Source organism: Rattus norvegicus, chromosome 18 (genome assembly GCF_036323735.1).
Source record: "Rattus norvegicus strain BN/NHsdMcwi chromosome 18, GRCr8, whole genome shotgun sequence".
Lineage (NCBI taxonomy): Eukaryota > Metazoa > Chordata > Mammalia > Rodentia > Muridae > Rattus > Rattus norvegicus.
The window spans coordinates 29,769,820-29,779,610 of NC_086036.1; the positions used below are offsets into that span (position 1 = coordinate 29,769,820).

The 9,791-nt window shown below is 41.5% G+C and overlaps 5 protein-coding genes across 4 annotated transcripts in view; all 5 read left to right on the forward strand.

The window, feature by feature from the left end:
- Pcdhga1 (protocadherin gamma subfamily A, 1) overlaps positions 1 to 9,791 on the forward strand; it is a 180,457-nt gene that overhangs the window by 31,181 nt on the left and 139,485 nt on the right. The gene's annotated exons all lie outside the window — the stretch shown is intronic.
- Pcdhga2 (protocadherin gamma subfamily A, 2) overlaps positions 1 to 9,791 on the forward strand; it is a 173,907-nt gene that overhangs the window by 24,631 nt on the left and 139,485 nt on the right. The window lies entirely within an intron of this gene.
- The window catches only part of Pcdhga3 (protocadherin gamma subfamily A, 3), a 168,713-nt gene that overhangs the window by 19,437 nt on the left and 139,485 nt on the right, over positions 1 to 9,791 (forward strand). The gene's annotated exons all lie outside the window — the stretch shown is intronic.
- The window catches only part of Pcdhga4 (protocadherin gamma subfamily A, 4), a 34,101-nt gene that overhangs the window by 9,043 nt on the left and 15,267 nt on the right, over positions 1 to 9,791 (forward strand).
- Pcdhga5 (protocadherin gamma subfamily A, 5) overlaps positions 1,121 to 9,791 on the forward strand; it is a 148,156-nt gene continuing 139,485 nt past the window's right edge. Inside the window, exon 1 of the mRNA NM_001037137.1 lies at positions 1,121 to 3,712. Within this exon, the coding sequence (NP_001032214.1) occupies positions 1,289 to 3,712 (2,424 nt within the window). The 5' untranslated portion in view covers positions 1,121 to 1,288. The remainder of the gene's footprint in view (positions 3,713 to 9,791) is intronic.

A 9,791-nucleotide genomic window follows, 5' to 3' on the forward strand; every position in this document is an offset into this window, starting at 1 on the left:
AATAAATTTATTAATAAAAATCATCCTCATGCATTTTAATAACTTGTTCTCAAGAAAAAGTACACATCAAGGAAAGTTTTGCAACCTATGCTTAGGTCAATTTCTACAAAAATATCTAAAATTTTATAGTTTGTATAAACTCATTTATTTGTGTATTTTCTTATTGATAGTACTAGGGATCAAATCCATGCTCTCATGCTTCCACAAGCACTCCACCTACTGAACTATATCCCAAGTCCTAGATTATAAAATGATAGATATCCAATTAAAATCTTTGTCTATTAATGAGTTATTAGGTAACTTTGCTTCTCTCAAAGGAGGAGCTTTCTGAACTGTGTTTTTCCTGCCATAACTTTTTTTTTAAATCTGGTGTCCTTCAAGGGTGATGACTGTCTCAAAACAAATAGACCACTCACTACTTGTCAACTAAACATTTATGATTTCGTCCGTGGGAGATAAATGAATCCCTTTCTCCTTCATTCACTATACTGGGTGCTACTAAGATCCCATCACAGTAAAATGTCTATACATATTTTGGATCATAATAGGAAGTCATAATAATACAGGTAGCCCAACTCAGACTTTCTGTCTGAGACAGGGAAGCTGCTTATATTGTATACCCTTAAACTGGAGGCCTGGAAACTTTCTAAAAGACTCACAAATCTACTGTCTATCTTTCTGCACTTGACAGCACATATGGGTCACTCTGCACAGATACACTGAGATCTGGGTTGGTTTCCTTGGCACACGAATGTACTATTAGGCAGATGTTTATAAACCTATCCTGGTTTTTAAAATGAAGTCCTGACACCAACAAGGGTAGGAATTTCAACTTCTTGGTTAAACACACTCGATGTGGATGAGACATAAAAGACTCGATGGTACATGAAATCAAACTTTTCTGGAGAAGTGAAAAAAACTATATTTATTTCATGGTGTGGGAGTCTTATTATCAGAATTAAAGTTAATTAAATATAAACACCGCTACACAACAATACAGCAATATTGTATGTTTATGCAAAAACCTTGGAAAAGAAAATAAACTAAGAGGGAATAAAAAATAGAATTGGTGTAGTAACTGGTTAGGACTCTAAGCGTCGCTGTTCACCAGACTGGGAAAGAAGCAGTCATAGGAGCGACCAGCTAGCTCCCAGCTTCCTCCGCACCAGAGACCAGACAAGCTCTTGGGGAAAGTCACCATCCTAAGTCCCGCTCTCCCCAGCTTTAGAAAAATAAGGAAAGAGCAGGCTGAACCAGGACTAAGAAGAAAGCGAAGAAAGAAAAGACAATGGCGGACCCACCGAGGCGCTTGATCTGCAACGACCTGCTGACGTTCTTCATGCTGCTAGGGACGCTGTGCGCGCCAGGAAATGGGCAGATCCGCTACTCTGTGCGGGAGGAGCTAGACAAAGGCTCCTTCGTGGGCAACATCTCCAAGGACCTGGGGCTGGAGCCCCGCGAGCTGGCGGAGCGCGGGGTCCGCATCATCTCCAGAGGTAGGTCGCAGCTTTTCTCTCTGAACCCGCGAGGCGGCAGCCTGGTCACCGCAGGAAGGATAGACCGGGAGGAGCTGTGCGCTCAGAGCGCGCCCTGTCTCATCAGCTTTAACATCTTGGTTGAGAATAAAATGAAAATTTATGAAGTAGAAGTAGAAGTCCTTGATATTAATGATAACTTCCCCCGGTTCCGCGATGAGGAGTTAAAAGTAAAGGTAAATGAAAACGCAGCTGCTGGAACACGTTTGGTGCTCCCCTTCGCGAGAGATGGGGATGTGGGTGTGAATTCCCTCCAGGGTTACCAGCTCAGCGCCAACCCGCACTTCTCACTGGACGTAAAGAGTGGATCTGACGGGCAAAAACACCCAGAGTTGGTGTTGGAACAGCCCCTGGACCGTGAGAAGGAGTCTGCTCTCGACCTGGTCCTCACAGCTTTGGACGGCGGAAACCCAGTACATTCTAGCACTGTCCATATCAGCGTGACCGTCCTCGACGCAAATGACAACGCACCCCTGTTCACGCAAAGCGAATACAGAGTGAATGTTCCGGAAAACACACCTGTGGGCACTAGACTCCTCATACTCACCGCCACAGATGCAGACGAGGGAATCAATGCGAAGTTGACCTTCTCTTTCCGCAACGAAGAAGATAAAATTTCTGAAACTTTCCAACTCGATTCTAATCTGGGTGAGATCTCAACTATTCAATCCTTGGACTATGAAGAATCCAGTTTCTATCTCATGGAAGTGGTAGCCCAGGACGGCGGCGCTCTTCTTGCCAGCGCTAAGGTGTTGGTCACAGTCCAGGACGTGAATGACAATGCTCCAGAAGTGATACTCACCTCCCTCACCAGTTCCGTTTCCGAAGACTGTCTACCCGGAACCATAATTGCACTTTTCAGCGTACATGATGCTGATTCCGGGGAGAATGGAGAGGTTTCATGTTCTATTCCCAAGAACCTTCCCTTCAAACTGGAAAAGTCAGTAAATAATTACTACCACCTACTAACAACAAGCGCACTGGATAGAGAGGAGACTTCGGATTATAATATCACAGTGACCGTCGTTGATCGCGGGACTCCTCCCCTGTCTACAGAAAACCACATCTCTCTGAAAGTAGCCGACATAAATGACAACCCACCCACCTTCTCTCGTCCCTCCTATTCCACTTCCATCTCAGAAAATAACCCCAGAGGTGTCTCCATTTTTTCGGTAAATGCCTATGATGCTGACAGCGGTGATAATGCCCGGATCACTTACTCCCTGGCTGAATATACATTTCAAGAAGTGCCCGTGTCCTCCTACGTCTCCATTAACTCTGACACTGGAGTCCTGTATGCACTACAGTCCTTTGACTATGAGCACTTGAGAGACCTGCAGCTCCTGGTGACAGCTAAGGACAGTGGGAACCCTCCACTCAGTAGCAATGCCTCCCTGAGCTTGTTTGTGCTGGACCAGAATGACAACACGCCTGAGATCCTGTACCCAGCTATTCCTACTGATGGCTCCACGGGTGTGGAACTGGCACCCCGCTCTGCAGAGCCTGGATACCTGGTAACCAAAGTTGTGGCAGTGGACAAAGATTCGGGACAGAACGCCTGGTTATCCTACCGCCTGCTCAAGGCCAGTGAACCAGGGCTCTTCTCAATAGGGCTTCACACGGGTGAGGTGTGCACAGCAAGGGCTCTATTGGATAGAGACGTACCCAAGCAGAGCCTGGTAGTGGCTGTCCAGGACCATGGCCAGCCCCCTCTCTCAGCCACTGTCACACTCACTATCGCTGTAGGGGACAGCATCCCGGATGTACTGACTGACTTAGGCAACCACAACACACCAGCAGAGCCCCAGGATTCAGACCTCACACTCTACCTAGTGGTATCGGTGGCAGTGGTCTCCTGTGTCTTTCTGGGATTTGTTACCGTGCTGTTGGCCCTCAGGCTGAGGCACTGGCACATGTCACGCCTGCTTCAGACTTCCACGGGCAGATTGGCCAGCATGCCCGCCTCCCATTTTGTGGGCATGGATGGGGTACAGGCTTACCTGCAGACCTATTCCCATGAAATCTCTCTCACTACAGACTCCAAAAAAAGCCACCTGATCTTCCCCCAGCCCAATTATGCTGACAGACTCATTAGTGAAGAGAGCTGTGAAAAGAGTGAGCCTCTTCTGATACCTGATAATATACACACAAGCAAGGAAGAGCCCGGAGCTGCTCAGGTTAGTTTTCTCTTTCGCTAAGAACTGGATTTCTTCATTTATTTTCTCACTCATTTTTCTTGTAGAGCCAAAATCAGATAGTTATATAGTGGCTCATCATTTGTTGTACTGGAGTTTAACTCTATTTTTTTCAGTAGTAGATACTTTCTCAAATTATATTTGAACTGAATATCTATTCTCTATGTGTTGATATTTTAGGAAATCTGACAGTAGACTTACCTTAAAAGAAAGTAATAAACATAATCATTTTCCTTTTAAAAAATTGCTAGTTTAAAGATAGATATTCTGTTACTAGAAGAGCTGTATTAATTCAAATCAACATATGTATTGTTCCTTTTGAGATATCTGTCTGCATATTATTAGTGGACATGTTTCGTAGGTGTGGTGGTTTGAATGAAAATGGCTCTTATAGGCTCACTTATATGAGTGTTTAGTTACCAGGGAGTGGAATTGTTTGAGAAGGATTAGGTGTGGCTTTTTGGAGTAGGTGTGTCACTGGGGGAGGGCTTTAAGATTTCAAAAGTCTACACCAGCCCCAGTCAGAGCCCCTCTCTCTCTCTCTCTCTCTCTCTCTCTCTCTCTCTCTCTCTCTCTCTTCCCCCCCCCAATTAAATGTTTTCTTTTAGCCAGTCAACGGTGACACATGCCTTTGACCCCAGTACCTGAGAGGCCAAGGCAAGTGAATTTCCCAGTTTGAGTGAATTTCCCAGTTTGAGACCTGCCTGATCTTCTTAGTGAGTTCCAGGATAACCAGGGATACAGAGAGAAACCCTGTCTGGAAACAAATGCTTTCTTTTATGAATTGCCTTGGCATAGTATCTTTTCACAGCAATATAACAACAGTAACCAAGAAAAAAAACAGTAATAGCAGATGATATTGTGTATACTTCTTATTTTAGTAGATAGATAGATATGTATAGATATATATAGATATAGATATTGATAACAATTTTTTCAATACTTTTCAAATCAATAGACAATAAGGAAAACTTTTGCTCGATTTCTATCAGAAATGTAGATTAGATTTATATTGATGGCAAAATCACAAAAATTCTAAAATCAAAAAGTCTTGGGTTAACCCATGTAATTATTGCATATGTGTCTTCATTGGGAAAGAAATCAGTGAGAAGTAACCTGAGAATTCTATTTTATTCTGTGATATATGTTAAAGTCTCCAAAGAGTTGTATTGCTGTGTTCAACCAGATCGAATGTGTCATGCCGCCGGCATCTGCTGGTTTCTGCCTCTTCACGTATCAAAATCAGCATCTCGGGGTTGGGGATTTAGCTCAGTGGTAGAGCACTTGCCAAGCAAGCGCAAGGCCCTGGGTTCGGTCCCCAGCTCCGAAAAAAAGAAAAAATCAGCATCTCTCAGAATGTTTACATTCTCCCATATGCAAATGCAAATCTGTTCTGTTACAAGAGCATAAGATTTGTGTTTAAGAAAATCAGCTTGACTTAAGAGAGATTTACCTTTTAAAATCCATGTCTTAGGGGTGAGCTTATTTTAGGCTAATAAATTTTTCTTAATGAAATGTTTATTTTTGGATCTCAAAACTCATGAGCATGGATCCTAAGGAAACAACTACTCAGTTTATTTCCTGCACCTTTTTATATGCACTTTGCTAACTGACTTTCAATTAGAAATAAATGATAGAAAATAAAATAGAAATTAGTAGTGGGGTTACAGGTTGTTATTTTAGACACTTAAAAACCCAGGAACACTTGATTTTATTTTCTAAACATTTAAAGGACAACCATACTATATACATATGTACATTATTCTGATAACAGTATGTATAGCAGACATAACATTACGATACAGCAGGTAACAGTATAAACAACAAACTTGCCAAAGAACTAGTGAACTCACACTAAAAAGAGAGTCTATGCAAGCAGAGGTGTTCACGTCATTCACCTCTTCACAGAAATATGCCATTTCAGAGTGTGTGTGTGTGTGTGTGTGTGTGTGTGTGTGTGTGTCTGTCCGTCCGTCTGTCCATCCATCTGTCTGCCTGTGTCTGCCTGCCTATGTGTATGCAAGTGCTTATGTAGGTCAGGGACAACTTCAGATGTTGTTTCTCAGGCGCCAAGCACCCTATTATTAAGACAGAATCTCTCATTGACCCAAACCTCAGCAGATAGGCTAGGCTGGCTGGAAGTGAGCCCCAGAGAGCTTCTGTCTCTGCCTCCCCAATACTAGAATTACAAGCACTTGCCACCATGACAGTTTCTTTTTAAACCACAGGGTATAAGGAGCAAACTCATATCCTCAACCTTGCAAGGCAAACCCTTCATTGACAGAGTTATCTCCCCATCTCCTTTTCCATTATTTGTAATGAAAAATTTTATGTTTAGTTATGTATACTGAGACAGGCTTTCTACAATGATGAAACATCCTTTAACTATCTATAAACAACTAATAGACTTCACTGTGAGTATAGGGACCATAGGTACATTCTATTCTTTTACATAGTAGTTGTAAGTGTGCTCTGAAAAGGTACCTTTCCTATAAAAAGGCGGTGCTCTTAATAGTGGGAAGGCACTTTGCTTGCATATGTTTTTAAAGTCTTGTTTCAATGTGTTCTTCTTAACATTTGGGTAAAGTACAGGTGCTCAGTCAGTACAGTGACTGTCATGTAAACACACTGACACTTGACAGACGGCTCATCCGTTCAGAGCACTTGTTCTTGCAAATGACCACAGTTGGGTCCCCAAATCCTGTATGTCAGCTCACAGCTGTCTGTAAGTCCAGTTTCAAAGGATCTGGCGCCCTCCTCTGTCCTCCATGGATTTCAAATACATGCATGTGGTGCACATCCAAGGAGACAATACTCCTATATGCATAAAATAAAGATAGGTTTTAGAAGACCCATCCCCAGAACAAACAAAAAGATGAATATTTGTCCCTAACCCCAAGACTAGAAAAGATGAGAGTGATGGAAACAAGAAGGTCCTTAGAACTTGCTGTCCAGTCAGATGGGCCAGCCAGTGAGCTCTTGGTTCTATTACAGACCCTGTCTAAAAACGTAAGAAAGCACTAGAAGAAGATGTCTGACATCCCCCTCTAGCCTATGCACAGCACACTGAAATTATAATGGTAATAATAATGCCAGTGAATGACTGTCTAGAATCCTGGGCATAATGAACAGTTTAAGATGCTTTAACACTTGGTGTCATAAAGTGAGGTCATGCTGCTGTTCACCTGACACACTTTAGGATAACAACGTATTATATAAGTTAAAGGTGCTTTTCTTTATGTAGGTTTTCTAGTTTGGCAGTGTAATTAAAACTATAAGGCACAATGTTAGGCAGTGTGGTCAGTGCGGCATCCCTTTAATCCCAGCACTTGGGAGGCAGAGGCAGGCAGATCTCTAAGTTCAGAGCCAGCCTGGACAGTCAGTATTACGTGAGAGACATTGTCCCTATCCCCCAAAATATGTTTAAATGATTATACGGTAAACTGGGAACAAAGGAAGAATCATTAATATCTTTCTTTCATATATATGGTTTTAAAGATTCATATCTCACCTCTCAAATTCAAATAACTTACCATTGTTGTTCTACTTGGGAAAAAACAATACAATTGAGGACAGCTGTAATGTGGTAATAAACAATACTGTTTGTGAATTGTTTTATTGCATAAGAATTTCATACACGAATATGAGTTTTTATCAATTCCCATTCTTCCCCTTCTAATCCCTCTCCTTATCCCCTCACTTTTTCCATACAACTTTATGTGATTTAAAAAAATAGCCCCACTGAATCCACTTAGTATTAACTGTAATGCACACAGATACAGAGTAATCTACTGGGGAACAGGTAGCCTCCTTGAGCCCACATCCCTGAAGAAAACCTCCTCTTTCCTCTATTAGCTCCTCAGATAAGGATGAGATTTCTTGAGTTCCTCTTTATCCACAATAGCATTTTGTTGACTTGATCTTGTGCAAGTCTCGGGCATGCAGTCTTAGCTGCTGTGAGTGGACATTATCGTGTCCAGCAAATACTTATTTGTTACAGATGTTGCTCTCTCTGATGATTACAACCCTTCTCTAACCTTTAATGAGCATTGGAGTGGAGTGAAGGTTCTGGTGTAGAAGTTCCACTTGTAGCTGAACATACAACTGTCTCTTATTCCTTGCATGTTGGCCACTTACGGCTTTCTGTGTTATTCACTGTCTACTCCAAAAAGCAGCTTCTCTAATGAAGAATGAAAGATGCAGTGGTAGATAGATAGATAGATAGATAGATAGATAGATAGATAGATAGATAGATGGAAGTTTATCACCATGTCTTTATCAGTACTATATGTTCCAACTATATTAGCAGAATTATATTACTAATGCCAATGACTTTAGGCAGTCATGGAGTTTTGGCTCAGTTAATGGTACCAGAAAGAGCTCTGTTTTGTGGGCAGGCTTTAAATCCAAGCAGGAAGTGACTGGTTACTCCTGTAACATTCACACCACTATTGCAACAGTTATCATATCTTATCAGACCAGTTGTTATTGTGGCTCACAAGGCTCACAGCTGTTGAAGGTCAGTTGATGACTTTTCTCCCTTGCTAGAACCTTCTAGAACTTCCACCTTACAACTACCCAGTAAGGATGAAACATCCAGGTAGTTACCAGCTTGATTTTGCCATGTCTTGTGACTAAAGTGGATGGTATCTTCAGAAGTATGGTATTTCCCTAAAGTTATGGTGAATTCATTTTTAAATCATACTTACAGAGACTCTCTTGCTTCTTACTATACAATTTTATGAAAACTATCAAGCTGTTTTTGGTTACTTATTGGGAGGAAGATGAGAGTGAAAAAGATAATATGATGATAAGAAGTTCTAGTCCAACTTGAGCCTATATCAAGTTCTAGTTCCAGAATAGCCTGAACTATATAAGAAGACTCATTCTCATTCTCCATCTCTATCTCTATTGTCTCTCTCTTCTCTCTTATCTCTCCTCTCTCTGTGTGTGTGTGTGTGTGTGTGTGTGTGTGTTTTAAAATGAAGCAATAAAAAACAAAGAACAATGAGCTTTACAACTTTTATAAGTTGAAGGGGAACAAAATGAAATTTTATAGTACCCACCAAACTTGTATTTCAAGAATATTTGTGGTATTTCTTCTGCAATCACCAGCAGTTTCTTTCATTTGCATAATTTTCAAATATACATATATGTGTATATATATATGTGTATGTTTATATATTCATATCTACTAAGGTAAACAGGGAAGGTACCATTATTACCATTTTATGAACATAGACGTGGAAGCTGTTACTATGCCAATAAAATTATTACAATAAGGTAACCTATTTGAGAAGTGATAAAGCACTTAATTTGGAGGGATATAAAATTCCAATGTGAATAAATGGCAGCCATACTGCATAGGAAGTGTTAAAATGTTGACAAGGCGGGTTGGGGATTTAGCTCAGCGGTAGAGTGCTTGCCTAGCAAGTGCAAGGCCCTGGGTTCGATCCCCAGCTCCGAAAAAAAAAAAAAAGAAAAAAAATGTTGACAAGGCAAAGTAGGCTTTCATCATAAATACACAGTAAAATATTATTCTTTGGGGTTGGGGATTTAGCTCAGCGGTAGAGCACTTGCCTAGCGAGCACAAGGCCCTGGGTTCGGTCCCCAGCTCCGAAGAAAAAAGAAAAAAAAGGAAAAAAAATATTATTCTTTACTTGGGGCCATTAATGGCACTGCTGCAACTTCTCTAAGTGCAGAGTGCCTTTGTTAGCTAATTATGAGCAAAGTTTTGATTCATGAAGCTACAGTGGAATTATCTAAGAACCCTATATTTGTCTGTCCCCACAAAGAACCTTCCACTAGGAAAAAGCAAGAACACCAAACCTCCAGAATCTCCAAATAGGGCATGGGAAACCTAGCCAGGCTACAGCCTATCACATTTCTCCTCCACGGTATGCTTTCTGCCTGATGTTCTTGGAGATCTGCTAATTTATTATGGAAGAGCCAGCCATAGGATCACTTCTGAAGAATCTTACTGACAGCACCCACACCACCACAGTACCAAGATCCACGCGTAGGCCTGGGGGATTTAACAAAAGACACAGCTCATTCATGC